The sequence below is a fragment of the Rhinopithecus bieti genome, unplaced genomic scaffold (genome assembly GCF_001698545.2).
Source record: "Rhinopithecus bieti isolate Rb0 unplaced genomic scaffold, ASM169854v2 scaffold_61709, whole genome shotgun sequence".
In the NCBI taxonomy this organism is placed as follows: Eukaryota; Metazoa; Chordata; class Mammalia; order Primates; family Cercopithecidae; genus Rhinopithecus; species Rhinopithecus bieti.
In genome coordinates this window covers 265,483-285,188 of record NW_016823349.1, presented here as the reverse complement: position 1 = coordinate 285,188, position 19,706 = coordinate 265,483, and the positions used below count along the sequence as shown (strand labels likewise).

General features: G+C 40.2%; 2 protein-coding genes across 2 annotated transcripts in view; one reads left to right on the top strand and one right to left on the bottom strand.

Annotated features, from left to right (window-relative positions):
* Positions 1–1,651: 1,651 nt before the first annotated feature.
* Positions 1,652–17,003, bottom strand: FKBP14 (FKBP prolyl isomerase 14). The gene is made up of 4 exons (XM_017861356.1): positions 16,513–17,003; positions 12,872–13,023; positions 9,219–9,346; positions 1,652–5,890 (listed from the first exon to the last, which is right to left on the bottom strand). Exons 1-4 carry the CDS (start codon positions 16,707–16,709, stop codon positions 5,732–5,734), a joined length of 636 nt encoding a protein of 211 aa, XP_017716845.1. The 5' UTR covers positions 16,710–17,003; the 3' UTR covers positions 1,652–5,731.
* Positions 17,004–18,553: 1,550 nt separating this feature from the next.
* Positions 18,554–19,706, top strand: part of PLEKHA8 (pleckstrin homology domain containing A8) — a 62,594-nt gene continuing 61,441 nt past the window's right edge. The window contains 1 exon segment of the mRNA XM_017861352.1: positions 18,554–19,001. Coding sequence (XP_017716841.1) covers positions 18,962–19,001 — 40 coding nt within the window. The 5' untranslated portion in view covers positions 18,554–18,961.

The following is a 19,706-nucleotide window of genomic DNA, read 5'->3' as shown; positions in this document are numbered from 1 at the left end:
AAAAAAAAAAAAAAAAAAAAGAATGCTAAGGATATTAAGAGACAGAAGTACTATAATAGTAATGCATAGAAATGCTTTTAAATGAGCATATAAGTTTATAATCATTTTGACATCTTAGATTTCAATTTAAGGTAAAATGGGCAAAAAACAAAAAACAAAAATTCTTACGTCCAAGTGCTCTGCATCTCTGGAAAAGAAGTTCTTTTTTATTTTCCTAGGGTTATTATTATAACACTAATTGACTTTTTTAGTTTTTTGTTTCCCTGCATCTGATAGTGCTCTTTTTTTTTTTTTTTTTCTTTTGTTTTTTGGGGATGGAGTCTTGCTCTGTCACCCATGCTGGAATGAAGTAGCACAATTTTGGCTCACTGCAACCTCCACCCCCCCGGGTTCAAATGATTCTCCTGCCTCAGCCTCCCTAGTAGCTGGGATTACATGCGTGTACCATCATGCCTGGCTAATTTTTGCATTTTTAGTAGAGATGGGGTTTCACCATGTTGACCAGGTTGGTCTCGAACACCTGACCTCAAGTGATCCCCCCACTTCAGCGTCCCAAAGTGCTGGGAGTACAGGCATCAGCCACCACACTCAGCCTATAATTTACCTTTTTAATAAAAAGGTAACAATATATTTTCCCATAACATGCCACCAAATTCCTTTTTCTTCTTTTGCAATTTCCAAACAACACTGAGAAATCACCTATATATACACAGTTCAGCGGGGAGAGCATGCTGACCTCCACATAGCATCAGAAATATAAGCAATAGGCTGGGCACGGTGGCTTACACCTGTAATCCCAGCACTTTGGGAGGCTGAGGCAGGTGGATTACCTGAGGTCGGGAGTTCAAGACCAGCCTGACCAACATGGAGAAACCCTGTCTGTAATTAAAAAAAAAAAAAAAAAATTAGCTGGGCATGGTGGTGCATGCCTGTAATCCCAGCTACTCTGGAGGCTGAGGCAGGAGAATCTCTTGAACCTGGGAGGCGGAGGTTGTGGTCAGCCGAGATCGCACCACTGGACTCCAGCCTGGGCAACAAGAGTGAAACTCTGTCTCAACAACAACAACAAAAGAAAAAAAAAAAAAAGAAATATAAGCAATATCCCGCACATCATTAATAAAATAAAAACTGCAAATTCATTTCCACAAGGAAATATCCAAATGGCTAGATTCTTCATCTGAATCAAAAATCACTGTTTCTTGTTATTTTCATGGCAACCCTGCATTTCGTTTAATCACAGAGGGTATTTTATAGTGCTGATTTACGCAGTAGGCATAAATCATTGTGTCCACCTGCTACACACGATAAAACCCTAAACCAAAACAACAGTGATAATAACCATCACCCTCCCTCCTCCCCTTCAAGAAACCAAAAACACTTTCTTCAGTGCTAAGAATTAACTATTAACTATCATGCTAAAGGTCAAGACTTAATGCATATTTCAAAGCAACTTAAATCAAACCACAGCTTTTCTTACAAATATACCTATACAGAGCAGATAATCAGAGGCATGATCAAAGTGTCACTGTACGCATCTCCTTCCACTACTTGTCCATCTTCCTCACTTTTGGTATAAAATTTACAATAACAGGTAAGAAAATCAATACAACTGCTGAGGAAATTGGTGTTGAATAATTTTTCACAAAATCAGTTATTTCCCAAATAAACTTTATTTTGAAAAGAATATCACAATATAGTCATGTAAATTTAAATATGGCACATTGAGCAGTATTGACGCAAATTATACAGTCATGGCACAACACGTTTTGGTCAACATACCATATATATATGATGATGGCCCCACAGATTATAATGGAGTTGAAAAATTCCTGTCACCTGCTAGAAATGTCTTGATCCTGACCCTGCATAGACCTAGGCTAGTGTGTTTGTCTTGGTTTTGACCAAAAGTTTAAAATTCAAAATTTAAATATATAAAAGCTTATAAGGATATAAAGAAAATATTTTGTACAGCTGTACAATGTGTTTTAAGCTACGTTATTGCTAGAAGAGTCCAAAAATTGTTTTTAAAGTTTCTAAACTAGAAAATTTACAATAAGCTTAGTTTTTTATTATTTCTATAAAAATTGTAGAAAAAAAATTTTTTTTTGAGAGTCTTGCTCCTCTGTTGCCCAGGCTAGAGTGCACTGTTTTGATCTTGGTTCACTGCAACCTCCACCTCCTGGATTCAAGCATTTCTCTTGCCTCAGTCTCTCAATTAGCTGGGACTACATGCATGTACCACCACACCTGGCTAATTATTGTATTTTTAGTAGAGATGGGGTTTAGCCATGCTGGCCTGGCTGGTCCCAAACTCATGACCTCAAGTGATCCACCCACCTTGGCCTCCCATAATGCTGGGATTATAGGCATGAGGCACCATGACCAATCAGAAGAAAAACATTTTTTATAAATTTAGTGTTGCCTAAGTGTACAGTGTTTATAAAGTTACAGTAGTGTACAGTAATGTCCTAGGCCTTTACATTCACTCACCACTGATTCATCCAGAGCAATTTCCAGTCAGCTCCGTTAGTAAGTGCCCTATACAGGTATACCATATATATATGTATATATATTTATGTATTTATATATGTATATATATGTAAATATATATAGATAGATTTTTTTTTTTGAGTTGGGGTGTCACTCTGTCACCCAGGCTGGAGCGCAGTGATATGATCATGGCTCACTGCAGCTTTGACCTTCCCAGGCTCAGGTGATCCTCCAACCTCAGTTTTTGTACTTTTAGTAGAGACGGTGTTTCGCCACGTTGCCCAGGCTGGTTTTGAGCTTCTGGGATCAAGCAATCCACCTGCCTCAGCCTCCCAAAGTGCTAGGATTACAGGCATGAACCACTGCACCTGACCAGATTTTTTACAAAATCTTTTATACCATATTGTTATAGTATCTTTTCTATGTTTAGATATGTTTAGATGAGCAGACACTTGCCGTTGTGTTACAATTGCCTACAAGATTCAGAACAGCAACATGCTGTAGCCTAGGAGAATTGGCTATATACATATCCTACATGTGTAGCAGGCTACACTATCTAGGTTTGTGTAAGTACACTCTATGATGTTCCCACAACGATGAAATAACCTAATTAGACATTTCTCAGAGTGCATCTCCATTGTTAAGCGAGGTATGACTATGCATGTGAAATCACAGTTCGTGTCTGATCATTCCCACTAACAGAAGGGTGCAAAGGTACGGTGAAACAAAAAAAAGCAGATAACTTAAAAATCATAACTTGTGCATATGTTTTCATTTTATACTTGTGTCCAAATGTTTAGATGAGAACTGATACAAATTCACAGGTTTTTAAAAATGCTGCCTGAATAATCAAAACTCTTTTTACTTTTCTTGCCCTACTATAGATAGCATCAGTAATGTTTATGCAGAGTACCACCGTAGGACAAACTGCTTTCCCTCCTCCTGTCATAGAGTATAAGGCTCTCTGTATTATGGCTTAAAACATTAGCAATGACTTAATAGTTTTTAACATACAGCTGATTTTGTTGGAGAAAGGTATTACAGTATAGTCTTGTTAAGAACTTTATGTTTTACTGAGGAAAATGTCAATATATAATCAGTGAAAGTGGTCTACATATGATGTAATAATTGTTCATAATTCTTTTTAAACAACAAATGGGGGTAAATAGGAATGAAAGAAGTAAAACACATCTGGAACCTCGCATTGTTCAGAGTTTTTGAGGCAATTCAGAGCTAACTGCAAGATTATGCTATGAATCTGGAGCCATTTAGATATAGTGAGAATTCTAATGTACCAGAAACAGGCAGAAAGCCATTTCAGAGAATGAAGACTCAAAGATAAACAACGGAACAGCAAACTAAAGAGAGAATTAGGCGCAAGGAAAATTTCACTTTTCATTAGTAGAGGGCAGTAGAAGACACTGAACTTGGGGACTGAATACTGGTTCTACAGGTTAGTGCTCACCCTGGGCATACCAATCCATCTTTTTGAATGACAATTTCCTCATCTATAAATTAGGTACAGTGAGATCCACCAGCTTGTTTTATGACTCAGAGCCATGAAAATCAAAGATAATAATGCACTTAATATCATTTTGTACACTATAAAGAGCTATTCTTAGAAAATGAAGATTTGATAACTTTAAAAAAAGAATTAAAGATAAAAGTCAATTTAAAACAAAATTATAATTTTAAAATTTTTTAAAGTCCAGGATAGGTATTTATTCAATAGTAGCTGCTGTAGGTCCGCTTCATTTTTTTTTTTTTTTGAAATGGAGTCTTGTTCTGTCACCCGGGCTGGAGTACAGTGGCACAATCTTGGCTCACTGCAACCTCCACCTCCCGGGTTCAAGCAAATCTCTTGTCTCAGCCTCCCGAGTACCTGGGACTACAGGTGTGCACCACCACCCCTGGCTAATTTTTGTATTTTTAGTAGAGACGGGGTTTCACCACGTTGGCCAGGCTGGTCTCAAACTCCTGACCTCAAGAGATCCACCCTCCTTGGCCTCCCAAAGTGCTGGGATTACAGGCATGAGCCACCACGCCCAGCCCACTTCAGTTTTTGATAAGACAGAAATGGGAAAATGTAGACTGGTTTACTACTTTATCTTATGATACAATGTTATTGTAGTATAATATACTATAGACTACCCATTAAAGAACCAGGAAGGATATTCCACTAGCCTTAAGAAGTAAACATTGAATATAAATATAACTTTCTACCTCATCTATAACATATTGATACATTTTATTACAAAGAAACTAACACATAAATAATTTGTCCTATTTATCATAATAGGCCACCAATCACTAGGAGCCAAGCTTCATCAGCTTAAGTCCTAGGTAGCATGTCTCAATGCATACATACTTATATGTTATTAACCATGTTTTCTTTTTTTTTGAGACAGAGTGTCCAGGCTGGAGTGCAATGGCATGATCTCGTCTCACCGCAACCTCCACCTCCAGGTTCACGTCATTCTGCTGCCTCAGCCTTCCTGAGTAGCTGGCATTACAGGCACGCATCACCATGCCCAGCTAATTTTGTATTTTTAGTAGAGACGGGGTTTCTCCATGTTGGTCAGGCTGGTCTCAAACTCCTGACCTTAGGTGATCCGGCTGCCTCAGCCTCCCAAAATGCTGGGATTACAGGCGTGAGCCATTGCGCCTGGCTATTAACCTTGTTTCTAACTTCAGCATTGCACATCTCCTTAGTAAAGCAGTTGCCGTTAACAAGTCAAGTCCAACAACCATTTTCCTCTGGTCCTCAAGCAGAGACTCAGAACCAGTTACAGATAAACTATTTCATTATAACATGAAAATAGCAAGCCTTGGGCTATTGCAAAAGGCTTTTCAAATGTTGTCCTCTAACTTGGAGAAAATAGAGGGAAGCAGAAATATAGGGTGCTAATTTGTGTTATAACCTGGTCTCATGTTGTGCTATGTTCCCAGTTGCAACATTTTAAATTTACAAGTAAGAAAGTAAAACAAACTTCGTATCTGTGAAAGTGAAAAATTGTCCAGAAGTCTTCTATTCAAAGACAAATTAGCTTTTTCTTCCCGATAACTTACCAGAAAGAAATAGGTACATAGAAACCCTAAGGGGTTCTTTAAATAGGGGTCAGAAAAAATATATAAAATAAAAGCAAAGCAAGAAAGAACGTTGTTTAAAAATAAAATGTTCTTTAAAGATGACTGCCCTCTCTTGAAAGATGAGTGCTATATTAAATGGGTAGATGTATCTCTATAACTCATCGTGTTTATATGTAAATTCTCTGGCAGATATAAACCCATCTTTGTCTTCATCTTCTTTATCAAAAATATCCTCCACCAAAGCATCATGATGACTTTCATTCACCACCGCACCATGTTTTTCAAACTCCTTCTTTAAATATGCTTTAACCTACAAAATAACAGATCCCATTAATAACTTGGATTCATAAGATACCCACATGAAGCCAGTCAATATCACAGACATGGACTGTTATTATATTTAGTTAACTGAACTAAATATAATAACTTATTATAATATAATAGTTAACTAAATATAATAACTTCTAAACAGCCATTTTATGACATAGTTCTAACGATAGTTAAAAAGTTATAAGAAACTTTTTCCCTTAAAAAAACTGTTGCTAAACTGCTACAGTGGAGACACAAAATATTGCTCAAAGGCAGGGCCAGGTGTGGTGGCTCACGCCTGTTATCCCAGCACTTTGGGAGGCCCAAGTGGGAAGATCACTTGAGGTCAGGAGTTGGAGATCAGCCTGGCCAACATAATGAAACCCCATCTTCACTAAAAACACACAAAAAAGGTTAGCCAGGTGTGGTTGCATGCGTCTGTAATCCCAGCTACTCAGAAGGCTGAGGCAGTTGAATCGCTTGAACCCGGGAGGTGGAGGTTGCAGTGAATCGAGATTGCACTGCTGCACTCCAGCCTGGGCAGCAGAGTGAGATTCTGTCAAAAAAATAAAAAACTAAAAACATATATATATATAAAAGCATGAGCCACTGCACCCCATGGACACTTCTCTTAAAACTAAATAGTGGCATCTTTGACTTGAATAAATGTCTGCAAGTAGTGGGTCTTCTGGGTTTGGTTATGATTATGCCACACTGATTAAGTCTAATCACAACCTTCCAATCTCAGAAAGTCAGGCCTGATAGGTGCCTAGACTACAATTTTCCATTTTCATTTTTTTTCTTTTTTGAAGTGGAGTCTCGCTCTATCACGCAGGCTGGAGTACAGTGGCATGATCTCGGCCCACTGCACCCTCCAGCTCCCAGGTTCAAGCGATTCACCTGCCTCAGCCTCCCCAGTAGCTGGGATTACAGGCACCTGCCACCATGCCTGGCTAATTTTTGTATTTTTAGTAGAGATAGGGTTTCACCATGTTGGCCAGGCTGGTCTCAAACTCCTGACCTCAGAAGATCTGCTTGCCTCGGCCTCCCAAAGTGCTGGAATTACAGGTGTGAGCCACCATGCCCGGCATTCATTTTCATTTCATTCAGATATTTAAAAATATAAATATTGTTTTCAATTTCCCACAAGATTCACCACAACGGAAATCAGCCTATATTTTCAGTTTTAATCATATCACCTCTCTTCCTTCTGTTTAGACCAGCAATTTCAAATCCTGTCTCCCCCACCTTCCAAGAAGTACACATATAGTATATATTTATTTTTAAGTTAAAGTGATTTAATGCAGTTTTTTAAAAAAGGGGTGGGGGAGAGATGATGAAATTCTATGGATTAATGTAGAATGTATTTCTAGGATATATTGTGTGAATAAAGCAAAATGACAAAACAGTATGTATAGTTTGCTACCTTTTGTGTAAGAAAGGGGGAAATAGGAGTATATTTGGATTTGCAGAAAGAAACACTGGAAGGATATATTAGAAACTAATAAAACTGAGCCGGATGCAGTGGTACATGCCTGTACATAGCAAGACTTCATCTTTACAAAAAAAAAAAAACAGAAAGAAAAAAGTAATTAATAAAACTGGATGTGGGAATAATAGAATAGAAGAGGATGTGGGTAGGAGAAAGACTTTTAAAAATATGTAAATAATAGGCCGGGTGCGGTAGCTCACGCCTGTAATCCCAGCACTTTGGGAGGCTGAGGCAGGCAGATCACAAGGTCAGGAGCTCGAAACCATCCTGGCCAACATGGTGAAACCCCATCTCTACTAAAAATATGACAATTAGCTGGGTGTGGTGGCGTGCACCTGTAGTCCCAGCTACCTGGGAGGCTGAGGCAGAAGAATAACTTGAACCTGGGAGGTGGAGGTTGCAGTGAGCCGAGATCGCACCACTGCAATCCAGCCTGGTAACACAGTGAGACTGTCTAAAAAAAAAAAATGTAAATAACAGAAACAAAGTCTTCCTATGTTGGCCAGGTTGGTCTTGAAGTCTTGGCCTCAAGCCATCTTCCTGCCTCAGCCTTCCAAAGTGCTAGAATTACAAGTGTGAGCCACCTCGCCCAGCCAAGACTTTTGAATAAATATCTTTCTGCTGGGCATGGTGGTTCACATCTGTAATCCCAGCACTTTGGAAGGCCCAGGTGGGCAGATCATGAGGTCAGGAGTTTAAGACCAGCCTAGCCAACACAGTGAAACCCCATCTCTACTAAAAATACAAAAATTAGCTGGGTGTGGTGGTGCAGCTACTTGGGAGGCTGAGGCAGGAGAATTGCTTGAACCCGGGAGGCGGAGGTTGCAGTGAGCTGAGATTTTGCCACTGCACTCCAGCCTGGGCAACAGAGTAAGACTCCATCTCAGGAAATAAATAAATATCTTTTTGTTTTGAACCATCTGACTTGTTATATATTCAAAATTATTTAATGAAAGGGAATTAAAATTTATCTTGGATGGAAGAAAAAGGCATATGACTGGTAACACTATGAGGTGTTATACATTTAGTGGCTGTGGATGATGAACCCCTGGTTCATAACAATTTGGCTTATTCAAAACTTAATCATTTCCTGGCCATTAGAATGAATTTGATCAAAGCATAGAAAGGGACTTGATACCTGACCAGTCAGGACAGAATGGAGTATGAGTAGATAAAAAACAGGGATAAATATCTCCCTCCACTTCTTTCCCCACAGCAGCCAGACTAAGACAGGTATGTGTAACAATGGCCGAATTATAAGGAGAAGCCTCTTCTTCCTTTCTCTTTACCCAAAGGCTCAGACTTTGATGGGGCTGGAGCCCTGCTGTGTAAAACCCAGGCTGGGGTCTCCTTTATCTGGGGCAACCTGAACAAAACTGAGCATGTAAGTTGCTTGCTGTTAATTGCTAGGAAAACACTACAAGATGTATTTAACAGCCAGTCTACAGTTTTAACAGAAACTGTCCACATGAGATATTTCTCAGGACAGCTAGCTTCTTATACAGTAACTCCAGATGGAAACGGTCTTGGCAAAATGGTTTTTTCAAAGACCCAAGGGTAAGGATAAGATACAGTGAACCCTAAGTACTGGGAAGAAAAAAAGCAAAAGATTGAACGGTGCTTTTAAGTCTTAATATATTTCTCTCCAAAACAATGATTTATTATGAAAAGTCCACTTTCAAAGCATCAGTATTTTAAGAAAACTTATAAATAAATGTTATCTAAATAAAAGTAAATTTTAAATATACACATATTTAAAAGTGAGTTACAGAAACAAAACAAAACCCCAAACAACCAAAGAAAAGCAGAAAGAGGAGTAGGAAGAAGGGAAGGTCACCTCATCTTTAGAGAGTTTCCAGTCATCATTAAGATCCATTTCTTGGAATGATTCATGGGATCTTGGTCCATTTCGAATCTCCAGGAGATCAATATTAAATATCAGTGTACTTTCTGGGGGAATTTTACCTGACATGAGGAGAGAAGGCAGAAAGTTTTAAAAAGCCAAAAGTTTTAATAATAGAAAATTTATGGTAATGGACAAAGTATTTTTTTTTAACTGAATTAAAGAGCCTTCCTAAGATTGTCATATATGATGAAAATTATGTATATTATATTTTACTCAAATAGAATACAGTAAAAGAAGAAATAATATAAACTAGCAGAGCAAAAGCATTCTATCTTTGGCTTAACAATTAAAATGTAAATACACACACACACACACAATGCATATATATATACACAGAGATGTACCTAATGGCTTGGGTATTAAATTTCTAATATAATTAATATATATTGTATGTCAAGAAGGACTTAAAGGGTTTTAGATAATTCAGAGTTAAGTATATTATAAGTAATAAACTAACTTTTTGGTCGGAAAGTCCTGACCTAGAAATACATATAGTATTGCCATTTCTACCACTGGAAGGCATTTCTACCTATATAATTGAGCGAGCTCTGGTGTCACACTGTCTGAGACTGAAGTTTACATTTGCCCATCTCTAAGCCTCAATTTCTTCATCTATAAAATGCAGATAATAAATTTCTTACCTCAAGAATCTGTTGGGAGGATAAAGGGAGAAAAATCCATGCAAAATACTTAGCATTAAGCTTGACAAATAGTAAACTCTCAATACATGTTACTGAGGTATAATTTTCTCACAGGCTTTAAAAATAATGCAGGAAGGTTTAACAATTTCAGAAAGTTAGGAAACACTACCTCTGACATAGAACATTATATATATGTTGAAGACATTTCATGGGATGGGAGAAATTAAAATGAATTTCTGAGAAGGGAGACAAAATCTTTAAAAGTGGAAAGAGCTTTGTTAAAATCCCAGGAACCTAAAACAAATGAACACCCATCTGTGGAGTATGGACAATTGTTTTCCTCTAACTTGTTTCCTTATAACTATATTTAACATACAGGTCTGAGTAAACATGTTAAATATTTCTTAGTCATCCTCCCCCATCCCACATATTTCCACGAAAGGGCATTCATAAATTCCAAAGAGAAGACTTATAAAGTGTCCTGAAGCTTACCATTTCAGATCTAGACAGAGATGTGACACGTGCTAGGTTGTTGATAAAACTGGTATCTTTCCAAAAGAGGCATGCAAGCATGTACTAAAAGACTACAAAATTAGTGTTAAATACAGATTAGAAAAATTAGTTTCATGGCATTCAGTTTGAAGGAAATGACTCAAATTTAGATCTCTACTTATTGTGAAGTAAACTTGAGTTAAATATAGTATGAGAAAGAGTAATGGACGAATACAACGTACAGTAGTCCCCCCATGGGTATGTCCCAAGAACTGCATTGGATGCCTGAAACCGTGCATAGTACCAAACCCTATATATACAATGCTTTTTCCTATACATGCATATCTGTGATAAAGTTTAATTTATAAAATAGTCACAGTAACAGATTAAAAATAATAAAATAGAACAATTACAACAACATATCACAAGAAAAGTTATGTGAATGTGATGTCTCTCATTCTCAAAATACCTTAATATTTTCAGACTGCAGTTGACTACAGGTAACTAAAACTGTAGAAAGTGAAACCACAGGTAAAGGGGGACTACTGTATATAAATACTAAAGGTGAGACAATAAAGATAAAATGAAAAAATTCTCAGTATCAGAAAAAATTTTCTACATACTTGGTTTTCTTCTCTAAAGAGGATTATAACTAAAAGAAGAATTGAAATTGGTTAGTAAATCTTATCCTATGAACAAGATTTGTATAGATTTGTATATTTTGGAATACATAATGCTTCCCATATGGCATCTATTTTCCTTCTCAGGAAATGGGCTGGGAATCCTGACTCCTCACTTTGTCAGTGGTTAACCTTAGACTTCAGGATGCTATGAAGTCTGTATTTATACTGTATCAGAGTGGTTGTCTGTCTGGTTCTGATGACTACTTAAACTTTTTTTTCTTCATTACGTAAGTAATACATGCTCATTGTAGAGCATGTACTTGGATGATAAAACCAGAAATAAATATGATTCCCAGTATCACAGTCCATTCTTAACATTCTTATTTCCTTGTGATTAACTTTCTATGTATATGTACTTTTTCCTATATTTACTATCATATTATATATACTATAGCTTTATTTTCTACTTTTATATATAACACTATATCTCACACATTTCAGATATAATTTTTAAACTCTTTGGAAATGGCATTTTAAATAACCGGGCTGTATTTTATTTAGCTAAATTCTTATCAGTATACCACTTAGGACAGTTCCAATTTTTTGCTTAGAAACAATGCAATGATAGATATCCCTGTTCACAGATTTTTTCCTGATACCTAATTATTCCCTTAGGTTTGAAGAAATTATAGAATAAATGCATATAGACATCTTCAGACCTTTTTTTTTTTTTTTTTTTTGAGACAGAGTCTCACTCTGTCCCTCGGCTGGAGTACAGTGGCATGTTCTTGGCTCATTGCAACCTCTGCCTCCTATGTTCAAAGCAGTTCTCCTGCCTCAGCCTCCTAAGTAACTGAGATTATAGGCGCACGCCACCATGTTCAGCTAATTTTGTATTTTTACTAGAGACAGGGTTTCACCATGTTGGCCAGGTTGGTCTTGAACTCCTCACCTCAAGTGATCCATCCTCCTTGGCCTCCCAAAGTGTTGGGATTACAGGCGTGAGCCACCATGCCTGGCCCAGGCCTCTTGATATATATCACAAAGCAGCTCTTTGGAAAGTTGCAGGGTTTCTCACTTGAATACCAGTATATGTGTCTGCCCTGAAAAACTAGCGCAAAAGCTGTCCGGACCAGTTAGCCAGCTTGCTTCTGCTTTGTGACACAGGGTGAATTAAATTCATTTCATGTCGCTCTATGATTTTTTAAAAAATACGTTATTAAAAGCTTTATAAATAAATTTTAAAATGGCAATTAAAAGAACTCCCGGTTTGCTGTGGGAGACTTAATATTTGTGAAGTACAACCCATATACAACCCACATCTAAAATGTATTCAATACTTTAATAATCTATATTTCACAGGTTCAACTCATCCAAACACTTACATTAAGGGATCTTTCTTTCTGCATTGTTAAAGTAAATTGGTGAGTTTCAGTTTGGGAAGATGAGAACGTTCTGAAGATGGATAATGGTGATGGTTCCACGATAATGTGAATATATTTAATGCCACTGAACTGTGTACTTAAAAATGGTTCAAATGAAAAATTTTATGTATATTTTATCACAATTAAAACAACCCACCATATTGGTGAACAGTATTAATAGACCTCAATGTTCTTTTTTTATTGTTAGTATAGTTGCCCATTTAGACATTAAACTTAAACTGGCCATTTCAATTGATAATCAAGACCTAATACAGTTGCTAAAGGAATACATGCCTCCTATTAACTTCTAGGGGAAAAAAAAAAGTTGTAGTGACTCTAACTTATGTCTCCTAATCCAGAGAACAATTCTAGTGCTATAGTAAGAAATACAGAAATACTATTACCTTTTCCTTCTTTTCCATAGCCCAGAGCAGGAGGAATGATGAGCTTTCTCTTCTCTCCTACACACATTCCTTTCAAGCCCTGGTCCCAACCTTTGAGAGCCTCCAGGATGCCCAGGGTAAACCAAATGGGTTGACCATTGTTATGTTTGTGACTATGATAGAAAGAAAACACATTAGAACTCCTTACTAATTCTAAAAAAATTTCTTTAGTGCATTTTCTCACCAGTAAGTGGTTAAGTTTATTTAAAAATTAATAGATACAGCTATTCTGTATTTGCACACATACACACACCTCCAAGTCAAGTTTATAGGAATTCAATTCACTGCCCATCTTTCTTGATGCAAATTTCACATACTTGACTGGGCTTAAGAAAGACAGAGGAAATAAAAACAATTAACAACCATTTGAACATTTGTCGTATACCAGGAATTATTCTAAATTTTATTTTATGTTTTGCCTCTGAACCCTTACAATAAGCTTATAATGTAAGTACCATTACTACCCCATTGTACAGATGAGGAAACACAGGTTAAGTGTTCCAGTCTTTAAACCTAACTCCGAAGTTCAAGGTCTTAATCACAAAGTTATGTTGTCCCAGGAAGGCCACTAGGTTGTAGAACAGGGAGAAAATAATGGAAAAATGGCTGAGTTTGGGAAGGAGATTGAAAGGCTAAGGAGAATTTACTGCCAACATATGTGGGTCCATATGCACACAAATATGGAGAGTGAGAAGCACAGTGTCTTACACACTGCCTACAAACTTTCCTTAGCTACGGCCTGCTGATGGCTCTGACGAGTAGAAAAGGCTGCTTTTCATCCCTAAATCCCCACTCAGACCCTAGCCCAGTTTCCTCCTCAGGGGTCTATAGTGGGGCTATATAGGAAAGTCTGGAAGAGTAGCCCCTCAAGGACTGGTGTATTAGTCCATTTTCCTACTGCTATGAAGAAATATTCGAGACTGGGTAACTTATAAAGAAAAGGAGGTTTAATGGACTTGCAGTTCCACATGGCTGGGGAGGTCTCACAATCATGGTGGAAGGCAAAGAAGGAGCAAAGGCATGTCTTATATGGTAGCAGGCAAGAATGAGTGTGCAGGGGAACTGCCTTTTATAAAACCATCAGATCTCGTGAGACTTACTTACTATCACAAGGAGGACAGAATGGGAAAAACCTGCCCTCATGATTCAGTTACTTCCCACCAGGTCCCTCCCACAACATGTGGGGATTACGAGAGCTACAATTTAAGATGAGAATTGGGTGGGGACACAGTCAAACCACATTAACTGGGGAGGAGGGAAATAGGATGTCCTGGATCATAAGCTGAAGAGAGTCTAGCCTAGGAAAACCAACCTGCTGAACTAAATACAGGGGGGCTTAAGGGCTGAGTAATGCCTGATCCCTACTTAGCTCCCTTTCAGTGCAATAAGGAAAATATTCTATTCAAGGATATCTTGTAGGTAAGAAAAAGAAGTCACTGTACTGGGCTTCATGATTGCTAAATCTAGGTAATGCCATTTTTTCCTGTAATTTTGCCCAATGATCAAAGTAACAAAACGCCAACTGTAGAAAATTTGGGAAGGCTAGAAATGAAAAAAGAAGAGGAAACATTCTACTACTCATTACTGACTACAATTTTAGCACAGTTCTTGTTAGGGCTAAGCAATTTACCCCATAGGCTATGGTTCTAGAGATGGCAAATGTGCTTACAAACTGATCATTTGATGGTATTTCTTTTTCTTCAGAGCAGAGTCTCGATCTGTTGCTCAGGCTGGAGTGCAGTGCTGCAATCTCGGCTCACTGCAGCCTCTGCCTCCCGGGTTCAAGTGATTCTCCTGCCTCAGCCTCCTGAGTAGCTGGGATTACCTGTGTGTGCCACCACATCCAGCTAATTTTTGTATTTGTAGTAGAGAAGGGGTTTCACCATGTCGGCCAGGATGGTCTTGAACTCCTGACCTCACGACCCGCCCACCTCAGCCTCCCAAAGTGCTGGGATTATAGGCGTGAGCCACCGCGCCCAGCCCATTTGATGGTATTTCTTCATGATGTTTACAGTTAGCAGCCTCTGACCGTTTACATGGAGGCTGCATGATAACAGTCCCCTCATCAGGTATTAGAACTTAGTAGCAAACTACTAAATAATATTCCATGGCTACCACCAAAGTCAGCCAAGGTTTTTGGTTCAGAGATCTGAAAGAAGTCAGGCTGAGTCTAAAAGAGATCAGACTAAAAATAACAATGTAACTGAGTATTCAAAATGCAAATCACATAATATAATGTCCGCTGTGGCATTCACCTAGTTGACAAGAATAAAGGGCTGTTGAGAATTCTAAGGCAAGCCATCTTTCTGGAACTTTTTCCCAGGGCTAACAGTTCAGAGAAGAACCCTATTCATTTCCCCAACCCTCAAGAGAGACCAGGTCTGAATGCCCAGTAAAGGCAGTTTATTAGAAAACTAGGTCGAGGATGGGCTATGAAGATTCACTGTTTTAATTCATGTTATTCCCTCTACGTACAACATCCTTCCTTCCCTACTTTCCCCCTGGAAACCTCTACTCATCTTCCAAGGCTCACTTCAATTATGGTCTCTGGGAAGTCTTTCCCTTTCCCCACCCCATGGAGCATAACTACTTCCAGGTGCAGTTACGCTTTGCTAGCACTTTGAATATTCTGTACCCTGTATCACTTGCATTATTTACTTGTCTTCCTCTCGCCTGTAGATGGTGTACTGTTAGAGGACAAGAACCTGCTTCTAGCCATCTTTGCGTCTCCAGGACCAGACTTGTGACCATTCAATAAGTGTTTGATAGATGGACAGATTAATGAATAGATGAAGATGATGATAAGCCAAAATTTCTGAATCTCCCTAGCACCCAAAACATGGCTTAACATCAAGGAAATGCTCACTAAATACTTTCATAATGGAATGAATGGAACTGATGCCTAATTGAAAATCATTAGGCTGTAAACCATTTCCATGTTCCAATTTCTTCATTTATAGAACAGAAATGATAGTGTAACCACCTGAAAATCCTTCATCTAAACTTCCAAAACCACACCCACCTCATGAATGAAGTGTGACTCTCTACAAAGAAGCAAATGACTGAAATCATGGTCCCTGTGCCTTGACCAAAATATCGTGTCCGTCAGAACAAAAGTTAAGTAGGTCAGTGAAACGGCATTTGTATATCCTTCAACAGGCAAATAAGTGATTGTGTAGTTTGCTTTTGAAGTCGCTGTGAGGTTTTAGGTGAACATCACCTACATCACATTAAAAATGGAATCAAGTCATTTTCTCTAAGAAATGGAGTTTGAGATATAAGCATTCTTTTGGGCTTTTTCTACTTATTGCCCAATTATACACCCAGATATATTTCTGCAATATTTCAAAGATTCTAGTTCTAATTTTTACAATAAAAAAACTAACAGCCTTTTCCAGACCACGTTTCCAATAAGACCTTCAAAGGCCTCGCTCGCTACATAAAACTGGCTTTAAACAATTTCCTTTCCCAAAGAAGGAAATAAGATATTTCGGTTTTGTAAAAGAGGTAAAACCAGGTACAAGCCACCTTTCCTGCTGGAGAGCTGGCATAAGTGAGTGAATTCTTAATTATTATTTTACCTGCGGGGCATAATTACTTACGTGGAGTGAAATAAGGAGCCGTCCTTTTCTAAGTAGCCTTCATAGTGGACCAACATCAAATCCCCTCCTTTGGTCTTGCGATGGCAGATGAATGGCTTCTGGAGAACTTCAATTTTCACTTCTGGTTCAGGGATCAGAGCCCCAATCAAAGAAGTGACGAACAGCATCAAGACTGCGTTGCACAAGAAAAGTCTCATGTTGCTGAAGCAGGAAAGAAGTCCCTACAAAAGCAGGGAAGGGGCCCTCAACTTCATAGATTTAAGAACGTAGTTCAAGGCTTAGGGACAACGGCTTCAGGCAAGTTTAGGACTCCCCCCTTCTTAGAAGACGTGGCACATTTACTACCAACTACTTTCTCAGGGGGCGCGAACCCACCTTTAAAGAGTTAAGCCCAAAGGAGGGTCTGATTGGCTCTTATGACGTGGACGCCTGGAAAATAGCGGCCTTCCATTGGCTGTTGGTGCTGTCCTTCAGGCAGCTCTCAAGCCAATGACGCTGCGACGATGGAATTTACAGCCCGCTTGAGCCGGGCAGCTGCCAAGCGGCGGATCATCCAGTGTGGTCCTAGAGCCCGGGGGTTTACAGAATTCAACCCCCGTGGATTTTGGGAGAGCGGTGGGGGCGCAGAGATAACCGGAAACTCCTCCGGCTGATGTATATCTTCGAAGAACCCCGCTGAGAGACGTAGGAAGAGTCCCGGGGCCTTATGAAACAGTCGGGGTTCCAGGAAAGTCTCGTTTACTCTCGCCTTTGGAGAGCGGTCCTCCAAGATGCCACGATCCTAGGATTTTGCTATTGCTCATAAACTGTAAAGACTGACATAGTGCTTTAGGAATCACAAAGCGCGTTCCTGTTGCATGAACCTCACTACAACCAGTAAGGCAGGTTCCTTTTTTCCCATTAAAAAGAGAAGTAAATTTAGACAAGGAGAGATTAACTATCCTGCTTAAGGTTATTTGGCCCAGAAGCAGATGAGCTCTGCCTTCAAACCAGGTCTGATTCATTCCACAGCACCACGTCATGTTATGGCTGCTAATAATTTATTCCTTAAGTTACCTTAGAGGGTAAATAATGAGTTACGACTTGCAGACTTCCGCTTTAAAGAAGAAATGGTAATCATGGTTACGAATTACACAGCCTCATCTTAGTTTACATTTTCTAGTTTTCTGTTTTTCACCTAAGTTCAAAAGCAATGCATGTTCATTGTAGTTAATTTGGAAGAAATTGGAAAACACTAAAGTAGGATTTCCAGATAAAATTGGGGAGTCGAATTAAATTGGAATTTCAGATACATAACGAATAATTGTTTTGCATTTTATTTACTAAATCAGGCAACTTTACGCTAAAGAAAAGCTCGTCGGTACCACCACCAGCTGCAAATAATTCTCTTAATATTTTGGTGCATGCTTCTGTAACATACACCTAAAGCGATTTAAATCGTATTGTACTCTTTTCTCACCTTCTCTTTCCACTTAATCTGTAGTTAACATTTTTTTCTGGTCAAATATCCTTAGCACAGTGCATTTCCTCACTCTATGTGCATAGGAATCCCCCTGGAGATCTTGTTTAAAATGCAGATTTTGATTCTGGAGGTCTGGGGTGGGTGCAAGATTCTACATTTCTAACAAGCTCTTTCTTAGGTGATGTCAATGCTCAGAGTCAGTGGACCAACACCTCCAATAGCGAGACCTTGGAGTCTGGACAACACCTGTTTACACTGGCCTCATAGTATTCTACCCTGAAATTCCAATCATCTCTTTACGCCCTATTATCGGCTACCTCAAGTGTGTGAGATCAATTAGGCAGCTTTGGAACAAGAACCCAGGGGGTATCGTGAGAGGTCATGTAGACCCCCAAACGTCAGGCACCATTTACAGTCAGAACTGTGCTCCACACTTGTCTCAGGGGCGTTCCTCCTCCCATCGCCTAGTCACCAGTCCGCGTCTCAGGACTCAATTTCCCTGCGTGCCTTGCCCACAAAGTCCGCCCCGCCGCCGCCGCCGCAAAATCCCGGAGTGGATTTTGGGAAGGGGCGCGCGAGCGGCGCACTGGGCATGCGTGAGCGCGTCCCGGGCCCGGCGGGTCGAGGGTTCAGGTAGTGCGCGGTGGCGCCGCCTCCGACCGGCAGCTCGCTTGCCGCACTTCGGAGGCTTCGGCTGCCCTTCCGACCCACGTAGGGCTCAAGCCCGTGCCTCCTTGTGAACAGCGTGCACGGCTTCGTAGCACGGGCTCACCGGCTGACTGGGCTTCTCGCGCCGAGGCCGCCGCAGTGACCCCGCCCCCGGGCCGAGGATGTGAGGCGGACCGGGCGTCCCCACACCGGGCCTGGGCGCCGGGAGTGGGCGTCTGGGCCGCGCCGGGTGATGGCACTGCTGCCGGTGCTCCTCGCCTCCTGGGGTCTGGGGCAGTGAGGGGGCCGGCAGGCGTGGGCCGAGTGGCCGCGGGCGCCATGGAGGGGGTGCTGTACAAGTGGACCAACTATTTGAGCGGTGAGTGGCCGCGCCGGGCCAGGGTCGCGCTGGGGGCCGGTCCTTTGTCTGTGCTGCGGCAGGGCGGTGTCTGGACTCGTCCTGGGGCGGGGGTCACGGCCCTTTCCTGAGGCCAGCGTGGAGCGGGAGTATTTCCCAAAGCAGTTCTCTCACGGGACCGTGTCACCCTGCTGGACCACACGGCCCTCTCTTGGGATTGGGTAAGAACTGTGGCTGCCCTTTCGCTTCAAGGAAGGCTACAAAGACTGAGATTTGGGATGACTTGAAAGGCACGGTGCTCTCATGGCAGCGGGAGGAAGGCGCAGACGTCCCGTCGTGGGGTCCTCTGGGAATCTCTTGAATTTTGGCGAAGGAACCGGACTCCCTTGGCTCGCAGCTAGGTTGGAAGGTTTCAGAAGAATGCCAGCAGTAACCTGGAATTCCACAGGGGAAAGATCCTTTATCAAAGTCCTCAGTGCAAACATTTTCCCTTTGTCACCTTCTGAGTCATCTGCGTGCAGACCAAGATGTCAGAGTCCCAACTCCACAGTTTCAAAGCTCTGCACAAGGTTTTTATATTTTCTCGTTGAGCATTTCCTTTTGTTTTACGGACTCTGAAATTACCGTTAAATGAATGCAAATATTTGCAACTTTCTTGCCGTGCCTTACAGATTGGCTTTAAAATAGTACCCGCCCTTTTTGCTAGTTTGTGGAGGTAAAAGCTTC

Excerpts from the sequence above, each read along its gene's own strand:
- FKBP14 (XM_017861356.1), bottom strand. The coding sequence starts at position 16,709 with ATGAGACTTTTCTTGTGCAACGCAGTCTTGATGCTGTTCGTCACTTCT. Across the intron at positions 9,347-12,871 it reads CTATGGAAAAGAAGGAAAAG|GTAAAATTCCCCCAGAAAGT; the intron begins GTAATAGTATTT and ends TCCTCATGTCAG. Across the intron at positions 5,891-9,218 it reads GGAAACTCTCTAAAGATGAG|GTTAAAGCATATTTAAAGAA; the intron begins GTGACCTTCCCT and ends GTTATTTTGTAG.